Source organism: Gadus chalcogrammus, chromosome 13 (genome assembly GCF_026213295.1).
Source record: "Gadus chalcogrammus isolate NIFS_2021 chromosome 13, NIFS_Gcha_1.0, whole genome shotgun sequence".
Lineage (NCBI taxonomy): Eukaryota > Metazoa > Chordata > Actinopteri > Gadiformes > Gadidae > Gadus > Gadus chalcogrammus.
The window spans coordinates 11,181,232-11,207,213 of record NC_079424.1 but is presented as its reverse complement, the minus strand read 5'-3'; the positions used below and the strand labels follow the sequence as shown (position 1 = coordinate 11,207,213).

Here is a 25,982-nt window from a genome sequence, read left to right as displayed (position 1 = left end):
GCCATACTTAGAAATCAGAATTAATGTACACTGTTGACAATATATATTATTACACTTGGTCTAGTAGCTGCTTTTTTCTCATTCAGTTAATGTCCCTGGACTTTAAGTTGTGTACTTAGTTTATATTTACTGTTAGTATTATTATCACTACATTGAGGCCCAAGGATTTGCTGATTTGAACTACATTGCCACCTCTCTGTGAGGCTTTGGGTTGAAAAGGATCATCAACTCAAGCTCTATTGAGAAACTCCAAATAGGCCTACTACTATTTGTGTTGACCTGGTAAACAACTGTCTTGTTTACATGGGTAATGTTTTCCATTCTATGTAATTATTTTCCTTATTTGCTTATATGTTAAATGTGTCGTTTTTTCAGTTTTCCGGCGAGAGAACTAAAACATGACCATAATCACTTGTTCTTCTCGGTATGTTATTTATTCTTCTTGCGCCGGGACTGTTAAGCCGTCGTACACTTCTTGTAGGAAGCAGAATACCGGAAGTTGCGTTACGTTTGACCGGGATAACGCTACAATTCAGGATCCTCTTGGCCCAGGGCAAGACCATCAAGGAAACGACACGCAGGCGCAGCTGGACTAAAGAAAGGGGCTGCCCTAAGGATATAACTCCTCCCTTCTGAGACTATTGAATTACGAATGCCAACAACTTGCCGTTTGGTGCTTTGATTCATTTATCGACTACGTTGAACGTTGTATTGTATTTCTAGTTTTTTAGTTATCATATCGGGGGGGTTATTTATTAATCTCGACTATAACCAAAAGAAGAAATGGCTCAGCAGTTTGTCGAGACTACAGTTAAGGGAGACAAAGTGGTGATGTTTATGAAGCCAACGTGCTCGTATTGCATTATGGCCAAAGATGTTTTGTCCAAATACAAATTTAAACCAGGACATTTAGAATGTATTGACATCAGTAAACGCAGCGACATGGCCAAAATGCAAGACTATTTCCTGGAGATCACTGGTGCTCGCACGGTAAGTTTACAATTGGATTTCCTTTGATCATGAGGCGATTGTAGCTGTTTAGTATTTTTGAAGAAATATGTTTTCACTGTGGACGGTTCTTGTTTGATTAATGTGTAGGCCTTTTGTAGTATAGTCGCATTACGGGTATTTGTGAACTGATGTCCAGTGTTCGCTGTATCCCTTTGATCCAACTGATCAATGTGACTCAATTACCGTCTCGGAAATGATGCGGTGATCATGCACAGCTGTTCACTTCAAACGGTGGAAAATAAAATATAGTATCAATGCAACTGAACTCATCAAATTATCTAAATATAATCAAGTGGATGAAGTCGTTTTTCCATTGCTTTGAATGTGTTGTTTATACTGGGGGGAGGTGCACACAATGGTTCTGTGATCACGTGCCTCACTGACAATGATGTGCGTGTGTATCGTCTACGTTCCCACAGGTGCCACGGGTGTTTATCGGCGATGATTGCGTGGGCGGGGGCAGTGACTTGGCAGAACTGGATCAGAGTGGCAAACTGCAAGGCATGCTTCAAACTATTGGAGCGCTTCAGTGACTTATCACTGCCAGCGCAAGGTACACCACACACACACACACACACACACACACACACACACACACACACACACACACACACACACACGCACAACACACACAGAGCGCGCGCCTGAGGCAGTTCTATAAGAGTGGTAGGACTAGCTGCTACGTCGGGAGTGGAGGGGGGGATATACAACCATAAGTTTAAATACATGTTCACAGCACATGGGTAAAAAGAGTGAAAGCAAACAAAAAACGTAACATTTTATTGCTGAGAAAACACGGATACACCCTGACATCAGTTTCATAGGATTAGTAATGGGCTCCTCCTGATTGACAGGTCCTCTGTGGTGATAGCTTGACCCCCCCCCTTTTCAAAGTCCATCTCTCCAGCTGTTCTCCCATTAGCTGTGTAATCTCAGCGCATTCATTTCCCTCAAGGGGTCACATATTGGAAATGCTATTGGCATTAAGTGATGTATTAAAGAACACATTTTCAATTTGATATGTTGATCAGTGGGTCCATGAAGACGTCATGATACAGTGTTAGCTTTTGTGTGTGCCGACTTGAATTTGAGCTTCAGCCAAAACCATATTACTACTGAGCATTACATAATATGGTCTTTATTATAATGATAAGAGGATATAACATAATTCATTTGTTGGTACCATTTATGCTAAAATAACGAACTGTCGAAACAGTTGATTGAACTGCTGTGCAATAAAGTGTCGCCCAACACCGAAAGTGAACAAAAGGAAAGAAAAAAAACAACCTTCCATATCTAATCGCTTACAAAAATAATCACAGCACCATTAAATCATAATACATGATTCATGTTATTCCAAAATGAAATAAAATATATTTCACCTCTTAAATTTCCTAACCATGAATAAATATTCACATAACTTGAATAACATTAAGAAATTATGCAAAAAGCACCCTTTTAAAAATGAACCAAAGGCCATGTTGCCTATATTCATCTACATTTTAGAATGACATTGTATTCCATTTTCTGAAATGGATCATAGAAATAGCCCTGTTCGACCAAAATGGCATCGAGACACATTGAATAATGAATCACATTTGAAATACTGATGCATGTAGTCTTTTAAAAGGAAAAGAACGTAACATAACATAACATAATATGATGTCTTTCCACATGTATCTGAAAACAAACCTGAATGTGCTACTGTTGGCATTCAGGGGTTGTGCATCAGACTCTGAAAGCTTTACATTATGTTCTCCCAACAAGGCAACCCTTTTAGCTACATGACATTTAGATGTATTTGAACTCCAGAGACAAGCAGTTTTTAGTTGTTTTTATTTTTTATTGAAACCCTTCAATGTTTTTTACGCAGGTAAACGGACATCATGGGCCAATTATATAGTGTTAAAACTATGGGATTTAGTAAAAGTGTCTCAGGCGTTAGGGGATGAACAGAATTATCCAGTAACGTCTCTAAAGTATACAGGGCTGCAGTCCAGCACAGTGGTGTTTCTGGTCCAGTCCAGGCTTGTTCCACCTGGTATGTCAGTATTGGTTGTAAATATCTACTCTCGGGTTGTATTTCATTTTCATGTGATAGATGGGTACCTATGTACACTCAGTCAGCCAGTCAGATGAAATATACATTTTGAATGGCTGTTGGTGGATGAGTCACTGGACCAGGCTTGACACTCAGGCTTTCCGCGGGCGACGGAGCACGGGTCTCATCGGGTGGACGCCGTTCCATTGGCTGCTTGGGGCCACGGCGACCTTTGCACTCTGCTCCACTGCGCTGGTGTTGTTGTGTTGTTATCCCCCCCCCCCCCCCCCCAGCGTGTCTCTGCTTCGCCGCACTCCGGCCGCCGTCCAGCAGAAATCCCCAAGCAGCCAGTACCGCAGCCCATAATATTGCTATCCCTGCCGTCTTCTCTCCCAAACCAATGTTCTTGATATGTTCTCATGTTTGGTGCCCCCCCCCCCCCCTCCACCCTGCCCCCCCCTTCCCGTGTATTCCACAGGGTGTGTGTGTGTGTGTCGGAGGGGGCCGTCACATGACCGTGCAGCGGGACTTGCGTAGCTTGCGTCTCCTCTGCTGGTACTCGCTGAGCTCCTGCAGGTATCCCCGGGACGGCCAACGCAACCTCTCCACATGGTCCCTCTCCTCTTCTGGAACGCACACACATCACACACGCACACATCACATACGCACACAACCAACACACGCAAGCACATGCATGATGACACAAACGAAGACGTATAGAAACACGCACATGGGGACACGCACACATGCACGGGCATTGATGAACACGGACATGGCAGCCCTCGACACTAATGCTTAATGTCTATTAATCGCTGAGCACACAAACCTACGCTGTCTCGCCTTGTATAACTGTCTACACGGCAACAGTGTCTGTGTCACGCTTGATGAAGTCTTCTTTTTTTACAAACTACGAATGAATTATTCTTCTTTCTCATTTGGTTGTCCAACTGAATCCTTTTCTTTACTCGTGCCTTTAACGACCGTCCAATGGATCCTAAACAAGTTCCCTGTGTGTGACTAAAGATGACAATAAACGCTTTCCATCACAAATCCTGTGCGTCACTGAAATGAGTCACATTCTTATCTCCCCGTTTTATAACATGCTTTGGCTGATGCATACATACTAATGCCAGAAGGAATAAAAAAGGAAAGAGGGCGATAACAACCCCTCTGTAACAGACCACTTAGTTATAAGGAACCATAGGCCATTGTGAGAAGGAGCAACGGAGCATTCCCAGTAAACGGCACAGCCCAGTTCAGCCTCAGCCTATTAATGCTGTCGTAATATTCAAGACTACTCTGACCTTCTACTTTTCACTGACATGAGAGTGTGTTGGAGCTAGGCCATTTCCTGGGGTGAATCCTGGAAGCATGGTGTGATCTAAAAAAAGGGCTTGTATGCAATGGAGGTGAAAGGTGAGAGAATGGGGAGGGGGGGGGGGGGGATACAAACAGACACTGACCCGAGAGCTCCAGGAAGTCTGCTTTGTGGCTGAAGATCAGGTAGTTGTTGGCGATGAAGTGGAGCAGCCATACATAGAGCTGCTCGGCGTTGTGACACTGGGCAGCACATAAGACGTTAGAGTCCTACATGGATCAGTACAGCATATGCTCCCATCACACCAAGTGAATTTCTCTTATCTCAGACACACACACATACGCACTGACCTTTGCACGGCGGAGAAGCCGGATCACACTGATACCGGTGGATGCCAGCTCCCTGCTGGGCATGCTCTGAAGGTAGGCACACACGCACACCTCACACAGATGCTGCAGGCGCTTCACTTGGTACATCTCGGCACAGACGAGCACGGCCATGGCCTGCAGCACACTGGCTGGACATAGAAACACACACACACGCACACACAAACAAACAAACAAAGCACAGTCTGATAGAGTGTAGGCTTTCACAAACACATCAAAACCTTGAATTGCTATATATTGAGAGTAATTAACTGTGGCCAGTATTCTTCCAGTATGGTTCTTTTGTTTTGGCTTTCAGTTTGTTAGGCTTCCTGACAATGTCGCCAAGAATAAACAGTGAATTTTTGCGCTTGCTGTCCTTCTAGAAAACACAATTGGTCATCACAGCTGTCAGTCAAGCCCGCCTGTGGGCAATATGCACACCATGCCAACTCTCCACTGATTCCGCCCCCCGGCCAAATGACGGGGTTGAATCCCTGCTGCCAGCCCAGTGTAAATCAAAGAGACTGCTTGTTCGTAGGGCTGCCCTGCTGAAGCCGACCAGAAGCACCCACTGCGCTGCTCCAGTGGGGATCCTGACGCCTGTGGCTTTTGTTTGGCTGCTTCTGGAGATGTAACCTTGCCTTGACTTTGAGCAACAAAAAAAAACCGCAACAGCACAGCGGCATCGCCTCCCTCTCTCTTTGGCAGCTCTCTTTTTCTATTTCCACGTTCTACTGAGAGACATGTGGGCAAGTGAAGGCCCGTTTTGTCCTTTGCATGCACCAAAAGGGAGTTTGTTGAATATCGCTCACCAGCACCGCTATTTGGGTGTGGGAAGACATACAAACACGATTGTTTATTTTAGGTTTGGGGTTATGATTGATTCATCCTAAACCCGTGGAGGTGTAAGAGGCTCCGTCCTAACTTACTTTTTAATATAATATACATAATGGACTTAAAAAAGTAAAACAACGATATGTGTGACACACTTATATCAAATCTTCTATGAAGAGGTATGCTTGAGAAATATTTCTGAGAGAGACTAAAATACATACATTGGCGGTGATTTCGCCTTGTTTTGACTTTATGTAAATTACCCACACCCAGTTTGACCCCCTGCAAAACACGCTTAAGTGACTTTAATATTAGCAGTGAGCAGTGCTTTTATTGAGCACACTTATGCACACTGCATGTGTAAAAGCTGGTGATGGCTCTTTCTAAGGACACATCTGGGAATGTAACTGGACAACATGTCTCCTCATGCTAATCTCAGCCTCCTCCGTTCACTTGCCCAAGGTCACCATGGGTCCCGCCCTGATCATCTGATACACAGAGCAGGCAAAACCAGGAAGCATCTACAAGAAATTATAGACATGATCTTCATAGGCTGTCGGGATTGTCATTCCCAGAAATGTAGACATAGCCCCACTTGACACATCTTACCTTTATTTTATCTTTACTTCAATCCCATTAAAGTCCCGGTTGTATGGTCCACGGTTGGTCATAATTGCATGTCAATCAAGACCTCTTCCTGACAAGTAGGTGGTTCTTGACACAGTTAATCAACGCAGTGTCCCAGAGTCTCCATATGGAACGTCTGGCTCTGTGAGGCTAGTGAATAAACCTAAGGGCGGTGATGTTCCCGAAAATGCATGGTTCAATTTGGGGAATGGTATATGTGGTTTAATTTGAGCTCACTACTGTTCTCTGCAGTACCCCAGGGAGACGCATTGGCAGCCTGTGAAAAAAAACTTGGTTTCATAAGGCCCTGTCATCTTGTTTCAGAAGGACCGTTAGGCAATTTGGTCGCTATTGTGTGTTTAATATTCACAAGACCTCAATTATGGGTTTCATGCCCTCTCAAAGGTAAAATAAAGAAAATATAATGGCTAAAAATACTGTATGCAGGCTGATGACGACAGTGTGATGTAAGTATTAAGGAAAAACACAGCTTTGCTCACATCTCAGAGCCCCAAGATCAGCCGACACTGCAAAATACATGCCATAGATTTAGCTAGGTAGATATAGCTATTAGACGGAACTGCAGGTGGACATACTGTATATTAAATATTGTTAGGTAAATATTGTATTTTCTGAAAAATTATCTTAGAAAATGTATATTCAATTATTAACAAAGGCTTGCTATTATTTCATAAATATTGTAGCTTGAAATGTTTTCTTTTGAGGTTTTGTGTTAAATTGGATTTATTGAGGTTAACACAAATGAACACGAAACCTCAATGAAAAACATTACAGCATAAACTGCTGCGTTATGCTGCTTATGCCTTTTCTTCCCGCTGTTGCCCTCTGGCCATGGCCTTTTGAAGTAATAATTTTGTATAATGGGGGTGCTGGCATTCCTTGCTAAGCCACTGCATATGTTACTTCTGGTCTATATTTTACCGTTTGCATACGAGGTGGTCTGTGAAAGGTCTTCATGACATTTTGGTGGTACACCTAAACTCAAAAGTTGGAAACCACCTCCATAGATCAACAAGAAAGAGACACCCTTCATAACCCTTTAGAACATGGCTTTTCAAGCGTTTGCATGAGATTCAATACTTCCCTTGCTTCTCGAAGCAGCAGCAGCAGCAATGATGGTGTTCATGTGTTATTGGGGCTTTTTGAATCGTCACGCAGTACACTCACCAGGACAGCAGGTGTCAGTGTAGAGGTACTCCAGGAAGGAGAGGAAGGTGTCTGAGGAGACTCCGTGGATCGGCACCACTCGGCTCCGAGCCTCTGCGTACTTTCCACTAAACATGGCCGCCATGACATCACAGCGCGCCACCAGTACCGCTCTGTGGGCTGGCAACACACTCCCTAGAGAAAACACACACGCACACACACACGCGCGCACACACACACACACACACACACACACACACACACACACACACACACACAATCAGACACACAACACACACACACACACACACACACACACCACACACACACACACACACACACACCACACACACACACACACACACACACACACACACAAACAGAGACACACATGCCAACCACAAAGCAAAAAATAGATAGTTATAGTTCAGTCATAAGACAGATAGCACAGATCACAGATAGAAAGGGAATAGCATACGTGAACATATACATAACATACGCAGGTTTTGTTCGTCAAATTTAATTTATCAGGGAAAAATTGCACATTGTAAATCAACTACCGACCTACAACAACAACTCAAACTGGCGTACGACTTTATCGTCATTGTTCTCAGACACGCCCTCTGTTCGCTGATTGGTGGCCGCTGTGGCGGCACCAAAAAACCAAATTACATACAGCAGGTCCAGACCTAGTACTGAAGGGAAATTCAAATTGAGCGGAAGTACTTAGGCGGGCGGAGCCAGGCTAAAGGTCTTCCCGACTCAAAGCAAATTTGAACTCTTACTACTTGGAATTCACATAAATTAGAATCAGTTATTAGATGAGTAATTAAAGAATACATCAAGACGGGGGGAATAGAATGTATGTGTTCTATGTTTTTGTGTGTGCCTACCACTGCCCAAGTGTACCACATTAACCAACAGTGATAACATATTAGATACTTTCATATATAACAAGCGCTGTGAGGGTAATTTGGAAAAAAACTAAATATACATTCTAGTTTTATGGATGCAACAACTGTTTCGTATACACAGTAGTACTCTAGTAAAAAACCGAGAGTTTATCTGTTGTATGTTGTCTGGAGGGTCTTTAAAGGGTAAAGGTTGATACTGAGGTATGTGTACATACCAGCACGTCATGCGTTTGTGGTGATGTTCTATTAAGGTTACTGAACGGACAGAGCTCGCACTATTCCGCCCAACTTCCCAAATCTGCTGTCTGCCTCGTGAACAGCATAGAGATGCCCACCAGATCTGAGGGGGATTTTAGTGTAGAAGAAGGCTAAGTGAATGCTTGGGGCATTGCCTGCTGCCTCTACCATCTCTCACTGCTGCTTGATACAGTTTCAGTGAAGAATATGATGGCCAATTTAATCCCAAGGATGGATTGTGCTGACCAAAGCCGGGAGGGCGGCGCCCTAACTTCCATCTCTCTGAGGCGGAGGACGCCGGAGGAGTGAAGCATTTAGGGGCCGGCTTCTCGCAGTACAGGAACTATTCTAGCAATACAGATGAGCAGGAGGAATAAATTGTGGCTATGGGGAAACAGGAGAAACCTAGCTGTTTTGGTCATCAACAACATCATGCCGCAATGGGACACAGTGAACAATATGATTGAAGTGTTTTCTTGAGGTAAAAAACAAATAAATGCGATATTTATAATCCTTAAATCAAGGATTATTAATGTGACCTTTCTTCACTGTCAGAGTCAGAGTCATGTGCATTAAATTAATATGTGTATTCACTTGTGTGTGGGTGTCTGTTTGCGGGTTTACGACTGTGTGTGTGTGTGTGCGTGTGTGTGTGTGCCTGTGTGTGTGCCTGTGTGTGTGTGTGTGTGTCAGGGAGGACTTGCCTTGCACCATGAAGATGACGTCAGAGTAGAGGGGAGAATTAAAGAGACTGACGAGGGTCTGGGGGCCAAGGACTGCCGCCCGCGCACTGGGGGTCTCCCTGGAGGCCTACACACACACACACACACACACACACACACACACACACACACACACACACACACACACACACACGGCCACACACACACACACGCCAACACACACACACACACACACCACACACACACACACACACACACACACACACACACACCACACACACACACAACCATACACGGCCCCCCACACACACACGGCCACACACACACACGGCCACACACACACACAACCATACACGGCCCCACACACACACACACACACACACACACACACACACACACACACGCACACACATAGCCACACACACAGACAGTCACACACCACACACACACACACACACACACACACACACACACACACACACACACACACACACACACACAGCCACGCACACACACCGCAGACACACAAACACACACAGTCACATACACACAAGGAAGACAAGAATAGGGAACACACACACATAAATCTCTAGCGTAAAGGAACTCATCCACCCCTATATCTTCAGAGACATGGAGGAGATTCTACTCTACAGTTGCCACGGCTGCTAAGACTCAAAATTCTAATTCTATGCATTGGTCTTCGCTCACCTATTGAATATTAATAGGCTGTCGGCCAACCCTGCTTCACACAAGTCACGGCCATCTGAGCTGAATTGCCAAGCACAGCCGCTATGGATCTGATGCTAAGGCTGGGAATTGAACAGCCAATTGAAAGACTTCCTGACACATATTTGCCCTTGAGAAGAATGTCTTACGCAAAATAATAATAATCCATACAAAGGCTCTGCACCGTGTTTTAAAATGTGACTATTTGTGATGGTCTATTGGTGGGGGAGACAGGCAAGCGTTTCATCAGCCACTCGCGTGTATTGCCACAGAACCCCATCGTCGATACTTGACCTTTCTCTTTCGACTGAAAAACAACCAGAATTGACTATATCTAACAGCACAGTGTTGGTAGCAGTGGTGCCCAGGGAGTGTTCGATATACACATACCAGCTTTAGAAAGCGTTTGAAATATCCTCGCTTTGTATAAAAGACATTCAGCGAACGCATTTTACTGGGAGCACCTTGCACTGTACAGTATCCAGGGAAGCTGAATGAGTCGCTCTGCATTAGCCTAGCCTAGCTGCCTGTTGGTTTGATCTGTGCTGACCACTGCTGGAGGTGAATAGACCTCCTTCATCCAGATGGGAAGCCATGGTGTAGCGTAACGTGCCTGGTACCACAGACCTGTCAGGTCTCAAATCCTTCCTCTAACTGTGTTAATAGTAGGCACTCATGTTGGCACGCACATACACATACACAATTCACACAGCTGGTCCTGGCATTGGAAACAGATCACAGTGCTTGCTGTTTAACATGGTTTTCTGCCCTCTACATATGCCTCTAACTGCTTATTTAATATTTGTGCTATGTTTAGTCTCACAGTGGCTGACATGGGATAAGGGGCAACTAATTGTGTAATTACAGTTTCATTATTTGCTTATTGGATAATGAGATGAGACGCGCATGGTGGGTTTAAATAGCCAAAATGTGTGATTAGACTCTAAAATGTAATGTACTCTTCATGTACTATTTATGTGTTTCGTTGAACACATATATAGTAACACTATCTCTCAAAAAGATCAAATAAGAATTGCATTACGGACTGCTAAATAAATTAAGCAGCCCACATTGTGTATACTGTGTGTGTGTGTGTGTGTGTGTGTGTGTGTGTGTGTGTGTGGTGTGTGTGTGTGTGGGTGTGCGTGGCGTGTGCGTGTATATGTAGTGTGTGTTTGTGTTAGTGTGTATAAGTGTATATGTGTGTGTGAGTTATCACCTTGTCCATGCCAACGAAGGAGCGGATGCGCTCCATGAGCTGTGCCACAGCCAGGGTGTTCTTCAGCTTCTCCACCAGGGCCTCCTGGAGGTGGTCCCATTCCCACGCTCCTGCACCCAACACAGCCTCACATTAGATACACATACACATCCATACTGTCAACCTGCAATAGCCTCCTTCAGTTCACACACACACACACACACACTCATATTGTATGATCCTATTTGTGAAAAAACAACCTATAAATAACAATAATCCCATTCATCCAAATTTACCTTTGTTTAAGTGTTTAAGCGTTAAATGATTTGTGGTGTATCTTCCTGCCGATATGCATTTGCCCATTTTCAGAGGCCAACACAGTGGGAATAACCCTTACAACTACTTTTCTGTTAGAAATTGAAACAGATAACCCTCAGCCTTCGACTTGTTCCTGTGAAGCGATGGTACTTAGTCATCTGCTGTAGCCGCACATTATCAAAAAGATAGCGACATACACACACAAACAAGCATTCACAAAACCAACCACATTATGCAGCCAGCCAGCCACTTCAAGATCCAATAAATCAACTTCTCTAACCATTAACCCATACAGACCAAAATAGAAGAAAGGGGAAAATATAAAAGTCCTGAAATAAGTTATGATAGGTCGCCATCTCTGTGGCAGCGAGACAACATCCACCCTACATGATGCACTCTGGTTGGGCGCGCTCCTTTAAATAACCTGGCACAGCCCTTCAGCCTGATTGAGGGGCGGAGCGCTTCAGTATCATCCACCCGTAACACAGACAGCTGTGGGGAGCACAGAGGCGGATGTGCAGCACTCGGCTTATTAGCTCTTCAAAAGGGCTGCATGTGGTTTGAGGAGAGAGAGGGAGGGAGGGAGGGAGAGAGAGAGAGAGAGAGGGAGAGAGAGAGAGAGAGAGAGAGAGAGAGAGGGAGAGAGAGAGAGAGAGAGAGAGAGGGAGAGGAGGGAGAGAGGGAGAGAGGAGGAGGAGGAGAGAGAGGGGGGAGGAGAGAGGGAGAGAGAGGAGAGAGGAGGGAGAGAGGTGGAGCAAGAGAGGAGAGAGAGAGGAGGGAGAGAGAGAGAGAGAGAGAGAGAGAGAGGAGAGGAGAGAGGAGAGAGGAGAGAGAGGGAGACACGCACACAGAGAAAGAGAGAGAGAAAGAGAGAGGGAGACAGAAAGACAGACAGAGAGACAGCCAGACAGACAGACAGAGAGAGACAGAGAGATGCAGGTAAGAGGGGAGTTTGGCTAGGCTGCTACCGGGGAACATATGTTGTGTTTGGTTGCTAAGATGCAGGATGCTCACTGTATGGTTGGCTGAGATGAGGAATTCAACGACAGGGCTGGGGATGAACCTGCAATGTTCGATAGTATGTGATGCCATGAACACAATCAACACTCAAACTCATCAGAGTAAGATCCCACACACACTCCCTCACTAATGGAAAGCACTTTGGGTGTCTTGAAAAGCGCTCTAAGAATGCATTTAATTATCTTCACTCAAACAACTCTTGTCAGTCTAACATCACATGACCACTGTTCTGTGCACGGGGCAGAACCCGTCCTGCCCTGAACATGACACAGAGAAACCGTCTCTACTGAATAATCCATCGGTATGCCATGGAGACAGACCTAGAGCAAACAAACACGCACCCTGTAAAATCTGCCTTGAATGACAAGCAGCTCTTGTCCACAGATTTCCTGTGAGGGATGGATCGTGTTGACAGGGAACAACGATGTCTCCATTGCCCTGCTACACCGGGAACGAAGAGTCATTCAAAATGAAATTGGAAAACAATTTCCACTCATATTTCAATTCCCCGCACTGTACAGTGTGTACAGTACAGAACAGCATGACAGAAACGGTCAGACTTACACACTAACTCAATGATCAGAGAGTGAGGAAGACAGTTATACTCCATTAAGCATTGAACATACAAAATAACACACACCACACACACACACACACACACACACACACACACACACACACACACACACACACACACACACACACACACCACACACACACACACACACACACACACAGCTCTCTTGCTCTGCTTATCTCATGGAAACGCAAGCTATTTTTTTTTTCTTTCCTTCTTCTTTAAACTCCTCCCACCCCCCTAGCCCCCTCTCCTCAATCTCACATCCCTCGCTCCTATTCTCTCCACAAGCTTTCTATGTGCCTCGCCTTCTCATTGTACTCAATGCTCCTAGCGCACACACACGCCTGCACACACCTGTGTGCACACCACTCAGCATGTGTGTGGCCTCACCAGGTTCTTTATATTCTCTCAAACAACTCTCTCTCTCCCTTCTTTTTATTCATGCAATCACTCTGACAAATGCACACACACATTGCAACACACACGTATTCACACACATCATGCCTCACACACTCCCTGCCACATGCAGACACTCTAGTTTGTCTTTCTTATGTTGTCCCATCTCTTGTGTTGCACATTAACACTATATTACGCTATATTATTTCAATTATTGTGTGTATACTGCATGCGTGTGTACATTATTTGTTATATTTGTGTATGTGAGTGTTTGTGTGTGTGTGTATGTGCGTGTGTGTCAGGTGTGTTTGTGTATGCGTCCGGTGTGTGTGTGTGTGTGTGTGTGTGTGTGTGTGTGTGTGGTGTTGTGTGTGTGTGTGTGTGTGCGTGTGCGTGTGTGTGTGTGTGTGTGCATGTGCATGTATTCAGTCAATCAGTGAAGGTTGCTCCTATGCATGTTAAATTGGCATACAGCGGTGAATAAAATGTCACTAGGGTCCTTCACAATACGGACCGAACATGAAACACAGACCGTAATGAAGGGCTGGCATGCAAAACAGAGCACAGCACAGCACTGCAGTCTCTCAGCTTAGGCTGGATATAAATCCCAATAAGAATTCCCTTAACTATTTTGCATAGCTATGATAATTGGTAAAATGACGTACGGTGTACACAGAGGCCCACATACCAACATGCTATCTTTGCAGAGGTGTGTTATTTACCTTTTGGGATGACTTTAATATCTACCTTAAGCCATCTACTACCTGGTGAATCGATTTCCTTTTACAACACTTTTAATAAGCATGCCATAGACAAGCAATTGTTAATGAACAATAGAAGGTCCTGGATAAAAGCCAACAGATGGCAATATTGTCTAAATTATTGTTTCCTAGTGCTAGTGCATCTTCATTTGTGTGCATTGTAGAGAAAAACAATGCCAGATCAAAATAAATGCTCAGAGGTCCTTCGAGTCGCAACACACGGTTATTCAACCTGAAATGTAGCAGAATGCTATTGTGAGTTGCGGCACATTCATATTCATGTTGTGCCTCTTATGCAGAATAAACCAGAGGACATGTCACCAAAGGAAGTAGACTGCGTTCCACGGGAAACATTAGTTGTGATATTTAAATCACACCGAGCTTCTTCTGACGCATGAGATCTAAGCGTCTCTCTTCTATTCCCCTGGATGTGTCATTGCAGATGTAGCTCAGAACAACCGTTTCTACGGTGATGAATTGAGGCTATTCAGAGACTAAAGCACTTTGTCAGAGATAAAATATAAAATGATTCTGTTTCATGGGCCGTGTCCGTGCATAAAAAAACCGCAAAGGCCAAGCATAAAGTCAATTTTAACACCATTAACAAAATGGTAATTTATTACTTTTACAAATGTTTACTTCAAAACTAGCTCATGATGGATAATCCATTTCCGCTCCCACAAGCTAGTTTCTTAAAAGGATTAAATCTGAACCAATCCACATACCGCCCTGGGGTAGGAACTCAATCCAGGAATACTGCAAAAGCAGCGATACTGTAGACGCATTGAAGATGACAGTGTGACAAAACGATTAATATTTGCAATCCCTTGTTAAACCAAGCACCTGACAACCGGGCGTTAAACAGTCAAGAGGTTATGTGGCATCGTACAGACACAACACTATTGCAGGCGCCCGGTATTTAAAAAGCCAGGACATGCACAGACTTCCTGAACAGTAAAAAAAAAAAAAGAGCAGCTGGCATTCCCACACTCTGAAACTAAGACTTCAATGCTGTACATGCTAGCCTTGGGGACAAACAACAAGCAAACCTTTCACACCTTACACACACTGGGGTTTATGACCTGCCTCATGCAACTTTTATTTCCCCCTGGGCGGGAATTCAACCTGGGACTGTTGCCACACATCACCTCGAAATTCCTCTCCTCCTTCCCTGTCTCTCACATTGCCTACCTTACACCATATATCACTTATATCGCGCAATAACTCAAGCTACATAAAAAACGAATTCATCACCTAAAGAAAAATTGCTGCCTCAAAAGCTACTATGCACAAACCGAAGACTCACATTAGTAGACTCTCACATTAGTAATAGCAACAGCAAGAACCATCACAATTAGGGGGAAATTGCTGCCTCCCCTTATGCCTTTAGGATTGTAGCTTGCAAGCCTTGTAATTTTAATGACATACAATTAGGGAAAGATACACGCTTCTAGGTGATCAGTTAGGCGGTGACTCCAGCAAACTACGTCAAAACCGTGCAGACGTGTTGAGTGCTATCATGTGTACTAGAGTCATCTCACTCAAGCAGTCCTACTATCTGATAGCGGAACTTCTGGAGGAGGCAGCACAGAGCCTGGGTCGGGAATCAGGAACTGGAAGGGGCGGAGTTAGGCCTTGTTTTCTGTTTCGTTGGAGATATTCTACCGGAGAGAAACTCATTCATGTGAGTGGCTGAAGGGGAGTGTAATGCTCTATCAGCCAATCCACACAGTGTTGACTTGAACCCCTTTACAGACACACATACTGTTTATTAGTGCTGGCCGAGTTTGGTTTGGCAGCCTCCAGCAACATGGTTAGTCGAACAAATACAAGCGAAAGAAAGGAAAATGCCCTGTTCCCCCATATTTCATCTGGACTTTAGATTATGAATTACTCTGATTTCTGAGACAAACTGTGGAGTAATACAGAGACTGATGGCAGGGCCAATTTACTTAGGATGCAGGTAGTGGAGAGAGCGTGCAGGTTAATGGGGCCGGCTGGTTCTGGCTGTTTAGACGTGTAAGTGGCCCGCATCGCCCATATGCTACGATTGTACTCACACAGTATAAATGCCTGATTTACTGTCGCCTCTTTATGCTCTCTGTGCTGCTGTCATATGCAATGTTGAGTAAAGGCGTGAGTCATAGGCCTCCACTTCTGTTGACTATTGATTTCTTGGCAATATGTATTCTTGTTTCAGCGAAGCCTCAGTTGAACCTCTAGCCTTCAGTGGGTTTCTAAGTGGGCTGTGTGTGTGCCTCACCTCTGTAAAGGAACATGAGGGTCTCCCACAGGCACAGGCACAGCAGAGGGTCCTTTACCACCAGGCGAGAGAGGCGTCCCACCGTGTGCCCGTCTGGCCGCGGCATATCGTCAATAATCCCGCCGTCCCACGTTGAAAGCAGAGAGTGGGGGCCACCGTCTCGCTCTCGACAAATACACCTCGACTGGGGTCGTTCCCTAGAAGTGCCAGACACCAAAGTCACCCTAAGTGCTCTTTATACAATTCAATAAAACTTTATCGCTTCATCACCCTTCAGACAGGGGGGGGGGGGTGGCTATAGCGCTATGATTCACGACTGAAGGCTTTTCAAACAGCGGCCCCCGACCTGGACTTGGGTCCCAGAAGCAGCTGTCTGAAGTAGGGGCTCACGGCGCACAGTACCGCCGGTGCGCCCAGCCCAGATTCCTTCCCAGAATCACCGGGCGTAAGAAGGCCCCGTCAGCGGAACTGCCCGCCGCGCTCCCAGCAGCCATCTGCAGTCCTGGGAGAAGCTGGACTCCTCCACCCGGATCGGAGGGAGGCGGGCTGCCGCCGCAGTAGGGAGGTGCGGGGGGGGGGGGGGGTGTGGGGGGGGGGACGTCGGAAGGAAGGCGTCGGGGTACAAAAAGGGAAGGAGCAGGAAAAGAGGGGATGTGGGGGGCGAGCGAGGGGAGGTTTAGAGAGATGGAGCATCGTTCTGGAACAATCAATGGCACAACACACATCATCATCCTCCACTGGTGGACCGTTAAGAAGGGAGGAGAGGGACGGATGGATGCGGAGACATAAACGGCGTGAGAATAATGAGTTGTGGAACAGGGAATACTGTGATGTCTAGCCAACAAGGAGGAGCCGAACGGGGGCTGTGGATGTGAGAGGAGAAGGGGACGACAACCCTTGGCAAAACCAGAGGTGGAGGGATGAGCCGGATAAAGATATATAGAGGTGTGAGACAAAGACGAGGAGTTAAGTACATAATGATGCATGAAGCGAGGTGCTTCGGCAGGCCCGGAGTGAGGAGGTCTTACAGGTAATGGCCATGTAAATAATAGCTCCGCAGCAGACCCTCATCTCCTTTTTAACGGTCCCTAAGCGTGTCGCTGAACCATTGCCATATATATATTCAGGGCTGGCTCCGGAGCACCGGATCTCATACAAACCTACAATGGAGTGAAACCTACAAATGGAGACGAAGAAGCCGTTGCTGCCAGCGCACTGCCCTCTGTGATGTTCAGGGTCACGGCGGCGGGCTGAGATAGACTCAGTGGACGGATCGATATTACAGCACCTCGAGAATGCAAACAGATTAACCTATTTTGTGATTTAGGAACAGGGAACCCATGGGGGCTCTCCTTGGACGGCGCGGGCAGAGGGTACGGCGGCTGGGGAGCGGATTAGAGACCAGCGCGCGGGGGAAGGTCAAACCGTAATTCAAATAACCATTTGTTTGAGGAACAACAATTTGAACGAGAGAGACGTGCGCTAGACGCCTCCGCTTCTCCTCGCTCCCCTCCCCCCCCTTCCCTCTGCCAGAAATGGCAGGGATATGCCCTTGAGCAAATCACTGAGAGCGAAGCGGGCAGTTACTCTTGTCGATTTTAGACTGGCTGGGAAAATGTCAAAATGGTGGGTGGCGTCATGGGGTGAATGGGTCTAACAGAGTGCATGTAGAGAGGAAACGAGCAGGCGAGAAATAGCCAGTCTCAGCAAAAGCACTCCCCTGCTTCATAAAGGTTTATCCTTTATAGTTTCATCGTTTTATAGTTATCATTTTATCATCAGAGATGACATCAGAGAAAGATTTATAATTTAGACCTAAGAGGTATACCGGCATATTTTGCAGTTGCTTTGCCGTTCCAAATGAAATGATCAAGTTCAGCAAAGTTCATATATTTCACACGTTTCATCACTCATTTCATAGCTCTTCAAACTCAACAAATAATAATACCCTCAGAAATACGTCCTGTGGGAGACTATTATGTCTTAATGCGCAAGCATAGAAACATTGTGTGTAGAGCTGTATCTCAGAGTAGAGGGAGCACCATATTGACCTCTGACCTGGTTGTTCCAAGTGAGGAGGCTGTGGTTCATTCACTTTATTGACACGCCTCTTATCTGGTCTCTCTTTGGCTTTCTGCTTCAGACACTGGATCATGAAGAACTCCAGCTGGGGACGAATCAAACATAGGAGAATACAGACTTGGTTAGTTTGAGGAGCAACCAACAAGCTTTGCCGTTAGGGTTCAACGTTATTTACTATTGTTATGTAAATATCGATGCCTCTTTGTTTATTTAATGCTGACGACCATTGAGCACGAGTCACCAGTGCAAAGTTTCTGCGGGAATAAACAATAATTACGTGTCCTGTGTACTACGCCAGGCTCAGGAACTGTAGCATTTAAAGAAGAGCAATTCCTACCTATTGAAATGATTCACATGTTCACAATCTGATAGCTTACATTTAATCAGATCTACCTTCATCTGGTTACCCAGGTCTGGAGCTTCAGCCTCGTTATCAATAATTTGCACCTTAATCACTTAAAGGTAACATATTATACCACCAGATGTGAGTGTGATTAGCCATTACAAGCTGTTTTGAAAATCTGCCTCTTCTGACATCACAAGTGGGCGTGTCCGCCTAGATGTGTGCTACCAGCCTAACTAGTGGACTTTAGTAAACGTTGCTCATCTATCTTATTTATCACAACCACACCTGGTAGTATAATATGTCCCCTTTGATATTTCACTAGGTCATAATGCTGACATAAATGGGAGATCGTGCCAGTGTGTTTGGGCATCACAAGGAGGCCCAGAATAAGAGCAGCACCCACCACACTGCCAAAGTAGCGTCCCACAAAGACGTGGTTGAGTGAGGGCAACTCCAGGTAGGTGGCCCCCAGGTCCCGGGACAACTGGAGGCCCTCGCTGTGGGGCACACAGCTGCTCCAGTCGGAGGCACACAGGGGACAAGTACAGGGGGGGCCCTCGTCTGGGGGCCACAGGAAGGAAGAGGAGGAGGAGGAGGAGGAGAGGGAGGAGGACAAGAAGGAGGAAGAGGAGGAGAAGAGGTAGGAGGAGGAGGACAAGAAGGAGGAACAGGAGGAGAAGAGGGTTACACATGTATAAGGGGTACTTTTCATATGTTCTCTCAGTTTTACCTTTATTTAACCAGGTTGTTCTCATTGAGATTCAACAACTCTTTTAGAAGATAAACCCCGGCCAAGACAGCCGCAGCAGACAATAAAATGCACTAAACAACATACAACAGGGAATCATTGAGTCGGGCAGAGAAGAAGGAGCCAAACGTACGAGGCCAGACCGTTGCATTGATCTGCATCCGTTTCAGTCCCAGCTTCGACCATTGACTTATTATTCTGTCAGTGGGACAGCTGCCTCAGCCTCATCTTGTGTTCTAGCTCGTTCAAAGACGAGGGGGGGCCGGAATACTATTCTGTTTCAAAGCATTTCATCAAGTTGCATCAAGGAACCACTTTTTTAAGTAAGGCTGGCCCTGGTTTAAGCAGGCAAGAGTCTTGCGTTGGTAATGCTTAAACCCCATGAACTAGACCAGGACAAAGATCGTCATGAGGGGTAGAGAGCTCCTGTCATTGTTGCTGAGGATGATGCTGATAACCTGAGATCAAATCTCCTATTGTGTGCAACAAGGTCCTTATCGTGTACACCAGTGGTTTTCAAACTGTGGGGCGCGCCCCCCCTGGGGGGCGCCAGAGTTCTTCAGGGGGGGCGCGACGTGAGAAAAAAATAAACCCGAAGAAACCCTGAAAGACGATGATTCAAATCATCAGTCGTACTTCAACTGTAGAAGTAACATAACTAAATCAATTTTCAACCGTTTATCTTCGTGCAAACCATTTAACAAATCTACACACTTGTATCTTCAATAATATCGAAACAGAATTTCGATATCATTTAAAATGTCTTCAGAATCACAGTTTTAGTTTCATACTGCTTCGTTTTCAGCTGTTTTCATTGAGGACGTCAGCCCATTCTGATACACCTACTTCTAGACATTCGTAACTAATTTCTTTTCAACCGTTTACCATCGTTCAAACCATTAAACAAATCTACACACTTGTATCTTCAATACTATCTAAACGGAATTTTGATAGCATTTATACTTTTTTCAGAATCACAGTTTTAGTTTCAAACCGGCGTCGTTTTCAGTTGGTTATAATAATTGAGGTCACCATAGCAACGCCGGTAAACAAACCCCGCCGAATAGTCGAATCTCTGGACTGAAAAGGCAGATCTGATTCGACTCAGAAAATTCAGAGTCGGGGACCCTGAATGAATCTGTAAACTGGCAGTTTACACAGATTAAGATGTTCAAATGTATTTAAAAAAGGTTAAGCTAAAACATGCTTAGATAAAGTTGTTACATTTTGTTTAAAAACGCAAAAAGATGTAATGTTTCAGAAATATGTTTAAAAAATATGTTAAAAAATTTGTTTCAAATGTTTCAAAAATATGTTCCAAATGTTTTAAAATTATGATCGGAGATGTTTGAAATGTGTAAAATAATTAAAATAGCTTTCAAAACACAGGTATTTAGAAAAAAAAATTGGGGGGGGGGGGGCTCAGCTGAATTTTTTCTCTGAGGGGGGGCTCACTCTCTCACACTTTGAAAACCCCTGGTGTACACCAAAACCAAAACAATGAAAAAAGCCTTCAGCGATGAAAGCGGTTAAACATTCCCAAATGGGACCTGACTGAAGTTGAAACAATACCCATTCGCTATCTCCGGTATGGGCCATTAATTCCGATAACCTGTTTGACATGGGTTAGGGTAAGACAATGACGATAATGGCAAGGCGAAGATTCACCCTCGGATTCAGCAAAAAGCTTGATTAATCTGGCTCCGCACATTAGCACTGTATGTGCCATAGCGTGCGTTCATTGAGAGGTTTCGTATGCACGGTACATCCAGGGCTGACAACGCAAGGGGAAAATTAGAGCGATTAAGCTCGAGGAGAATTCCGCTATGGAGAGATTGCACAAAGGAAGAGGCAGCCTGAGGATGGCAGGAGCCGAGTGAGGGAGCTAGAGAGAGAGCGAGAGAGAGAGAGAGAGAGAGAGAGAGAGAGAGAGAGAGAGAGAGAGAGAGAGAGAGAGAGAGAGAGAGAGAATAGAGAAAGAAAGAGCCACACATACAGCTCAGTGATCAGGCTTTGGAAGATTTTTTGCGTCTTAAAAATCGGCCAGCCTTGTTAGACTGAATGTGTGTGTGTACATTTATGTGTGTGTGTGTTGTGTGTGTGTGTGTGTTTTGTGTCTGTTTGGGGGAGGTGTATATATGAGTGTTTGTGTGTGCGTTTATGTGTGTGTAAAAAGAAGAGGCGGGGAGGGAGAAACCTGGAATAAATTGTCCAAGACTGATAGACTGTGACTGGGCATCGCTCTGACATCATGACTCTGTGCATTGCGCGCCATGTGAGGGTATGCGCGTGCGTGTGAGCTTTAATGGCCACATTAGCGCTACGTTATAGAGCATCCTCTGCTCCACTGGCGCCCCTGGGTGCTCTAAATCCGTCAGCAGGAAATGGTCGACGATCATCCGTCGGTCTCAACGCTCATCACAGGGGGAATCACTTGGAAAAGCTCATAGCCGGCAGAAACACAATAGAGACGGCCTGCGTCCCTCACCTCACCTCGCCAATGTCTGTTCCCTCCGCCCTCTCTCTCTCACACCAAAACATTTCTCCCCGTGCAGCAGGGTGATCAGCTCAGCCTGCCCTTGCAGATCTCTATCTCATGCAGGAAAGATTAAAATACATTGCCACTGGGTTTGCTTGCTCACGGGGTTCATAAAGGGGTCTATGTTGTTTGGTGCCAGCGGCAGCCGGATAGACGTTTTATCAGGTTAAGTAGAGCTGACGTTGAACAGCATGGCCACAGGAGGCGGGCCCGTTACTCATAAACCTGCACTTTGGTGTTTATTGAACTCTCGGCCTGTCTGTGATTGTGTGCCTATGTGTTTGTGAATGGCTGTGTGTGCGGGGCTTGTAATATCCTCATAAATAGATGAAGGTGATGCCTTGCACCGGCTTGTTATCCCCACAAATATGCATTAGAACCGGCAGGATGACCAGCGATCAAATTGTCAGTAGATCATTATCATTATGTTGAGGACAAGCTAAAGGACAAACGCCTCATACAGCATTGAGGCGTGACTATAATAAAATCCCTGCCAGGTTGAGACAGCAGATTGTAGCAACCCCGAAATCCAATCCTGATTGTACCAATGACACTGGTGACAAAGGGACTGCTTGTTCAAAGATTAGGACGAAAACAAAGGCAGGCAGCTCATTAACAACGCAGGTAGATCGAATTTGGTCCCAGACATCCATCCCTTAATGCCAAGCAAGCGCTTGTGGGACTCATACACTCATACATTGTGGGCTTTTTCTGAACCTTGTAATTATACAAGGGCATCTGCTGATATACAGTTAACGTGACTAGAACAATGTAATCCATAAAGGAAGAGAGAGAGAGAGAGAGAGAGAGAGAGAGAGGAGAGAGAGAGAGAGAGAGAGAGAGAGAGAGAGAGAGAGAGAGAGAGAGAGAGAGAGAGAGAGAGAGAGAGAGAGAGAGAGCAAAAGAGAGAAAGGGAGAAAGGGAGAGTGAAAGAGAGAGATAGAGAGGGATGCTGCCTAGGGCTAACGTGTGGTCGTTCTTCCCTCAGCTCCCTGGAGCCCTGAGATCGATGAAATATCGTTGCGCTCACCGTGCAGACGTGCTCCCACGGCGACCAGGATGACCGGCACACCCCAGTGCCTCAGGAGGGGGCGGAGTCTGGGCGCGTAGCCATTCCTCACCTGCTGGAAGGCCAGCTTGTCGTTTACAGAGTACTTAATGACCAGAATGTCCGCCTGCTCAAGCACACTCCGCACGCTCGCCCAATCACTATCCAGCAGGTCCTGGTGGAGGTGATGTAGTAGGTGGTGGGGGGGGGGGGGGGGGGGGGGGGGGCGTAGCATGGAAAGATTAGATGGAGTTTAAGAGCAGTTTAGCGTAACAGAAAAAAACACAGCATTAATCTACGCCATACGACTCTGAACTCAATTCTCCCCCCTTATGTATCTGCCTATATGTCTCCCTATTTCCCCTCGTTCCGGGATATAGATGCATTACATAATATCAGAATTAATTTTTCCTGCTGAAAGCAAGATTACGGGCAAACCGTTGCAAGCTTTGAACAGAATCGTGTTTTGGAACAGTTTAGCAATTATATATTTGCCATGATAAAAACGAATGGACGGAGGCACTTCAGTCACCATCATGTCAACAATGGAACGAAGGGGGGCGTCACAAAGGATTGGTTTAAAAGGATCAACAGTTTTTCGTTTATTTCACACATACGATTTATCATTAACCACTGTTTGTGAGTTGAGGTCATGCGCGTGCCCTGATTCCTGCTGGAATAACGATCATTCACTAAAGAAAGAGAGCGTTGTCGTGCAGATGAGAGTCTGCATCCCAGCAACGGCAGCAGCCTTGAGTTTTTGAACATCCTTTGAGCCACGGCTGCAGACTCAGAAGTGGAAAACAAAAAACAAAAACCAGCAGCTCCCTGACTCACGCTCCCAGCACAGACTAAAATACCCTGCCTGCTTTCATTGCATGCTCCGCCGTCTTGGCCTGTCCTGACCTTCCTCCATCGCACCGAATCAAATAAGAAAATAAAACCTGCCGCGCGATCTTAGATTAATGGCTGGAATCCAGATACGATTGCCCGGAGAAAGAGAGAGAGACAGAGATAATAGAGGAGCACAGGAGTGAATGATTTCATAAAGGACAAAATGATTGGCCTGTCAGGGAAAAGGATTGGATTGAAAAGTCGTGTCTATCTAGTCTGTCTGATTGTCTGATCGTCTGATCCATCCATCTATCCCTTTATCCATCCATCCATCCACCTGAGCAACACGTCCGTCCGGACCCAGGCAGCCGCCTCTTACCCAGCTGGGGCAGTCCCGCACCACCACGCTCACATCCCCAAAGACCTGCGAGGTGTACTCCATGAAGGCCGGGTGGTGCAGGCTGTTCTCCAGGTCGTGGGGTCCCACCACTGCGCCCTGGCCCAGGTAGCTCCACAGCAGGCCCCCTTGCAGCTGGCCCTGACCCATGGGTCCCTCCTCCCCGGGGCCCACAACCCCAGGGCATTCGCTGCCGAGGGCCACGATATGAATGGACCTGAAACAGCACACCAGCGGCCAGACATAACCATGGGGGGGGGGGGGGGCAATGAATGAATGTACAACACAGGCAAAACAATGATCCATCCGAAGCACTGAAGCCGGTCCAGAGGTTTGGCGTGCGTGTGGATGGCGCTGGGATGCACACAAGTGATTTATAAATCGGATGCCAAGCCGCTCTCTGTCCTCCCTTAATGTTAATGTGTATCACGCGGACAGCGCATCAAATCATTGAGAAATAACTAGCAGTGATGTGAAGAATGAAAGAACTGTAACATAGGATAGGCTTAACCGTATGTCTTTTTTGCCATTTTGGTTACACTTCACCGCATTTGATTATAATTGATAATTACAACACAAATTATAATAAGTAATATGATAATGAATAAAACATACATTTTGCAATTATAATAATTAGTATTATTGCATGATTATTGCATTGTTATTGTATTATTATATTAATATATTCGGGGGAAAACCGCGTGTATGAAGATACATCTGAATGAGATTATCCATCCATTATCTTAAAGCAACTTACATTGTGGGGTTTTCTCTCGGCTCTACGCCGCGGAGCACGTTCTCCACGGTGCGTTTTCACATGAGTCTGCAGTCAAAGGCTTTTCCGCAATGAGTCGCGGTTCCGCTTGCTTTCTTAATCCCTCTCATCTGTGGCATGTGCTCGTTGAATCACGGCCGGAGAGTTTCGCAGCTCACTCGCATGTGTGCCTCTCTTTCGAATCATTAAAGCGAACCTTTTGGAGAAGAAAGCCCCCCAAAAATATGTCCTGACCGCAGATGCGCACCGGACCGCCGCCTGGCGAGTCTGCTGTCCACCGCGCTTCGTTTCAGCCGGTTAATAACATCAGGCGGTCACTATGCTACACAGAAACAAGTTGTCATTCGCTTAAAGAAAACAGAAAACGACGCTGAACCAAATATCCTTGCACCTCGATGTCCCAGTCCATGCCAAGGGTTATTCCGTAGAAGAATGAAGCCCCCCCCCCTCCCCCTGTAAGTATTTCTGGCAAAGTGTAATAAGTAATAAATAATCAGGCTCGGAGAGCGAGGCAGCGAGGGAGAAATGGGACTGAGAGACAGACAGAGCAGAGAGCAGAGCACCCTAAGAGAGGGCTCGCGCCTGACTCAGCACATACACACACAAGCACACACGCACACACGCACGCACGCGCGCACGCACACAAACAAGCGCGCACAAACACACACACGCACACAAACACCAGTGCCATCGGGAAAAAACTACGTTATTGTAAGCTACCCCTTTGGAGCGACTCGACGTCGAATAAATC

General features: G+C 45.8%; 2 protein-coding genes and 1 pseudogene across 2 annotated transcripts; 2 read left to right on the top strand and 1 right to left on the bottom strand.

The window, feature by feature from the left end:
- LOC130402381 (ubiquitin-associated protein 2-like) overlaps positions 1–636 on the top strand; it is a 9,300-nt pseudogene extending 8,664 nt beyond the window's left edge.
- Positions 637–709: 73 nt separating this feature from the next.
- Positions 710–4,102, top strand: LOC130401865 (glutaredoxin-1-like). Its single transcript, XM_056605870.1, has 3 exons — positions 710–990; positions 1,431–1,564; positions 3,531–4,102. Exons 1-2 carry the CDS (start codon positions 784–786, stop codon positions 1,542–1,544), a joined length of 321 nt encoding a protein of 106 aa, XP_056461845.1. The 5' UTR covers positions 710–783; the 3' UTR covers positions 1,545–1,564; positions 3,531–4,102.
- LOC130401866 (rho-related BTB domain-containing protein 3-like) lies at positions 3,534–25,436 on the bottom strand. The gene is given in 14 exon segments (XM_056605871.1): positions 3,534–3,678; positions 4,516–4,612; positions 4,721–4,887; positions 7,388–7,557; positions 9,218–9,327; positions 11,146–11,255; positions 16,463–16,659; positions 16,809–16,945; positions 16,947–17,008; positions 18,521–18,629; positions 19,294–19,451; positions 23,208–23,400; positions 24,439–24,673; positions 25,214–25,436. Coding segments are annotated over 14 exon segments (1,866 nt in total). The 5' UTR covers positions 25,216–25,436; the 3' UTR covers positions 3,534–3,559.
- Between the last annotated feature and the right edge of the window lie 546 nt (positions 25,437–25,982).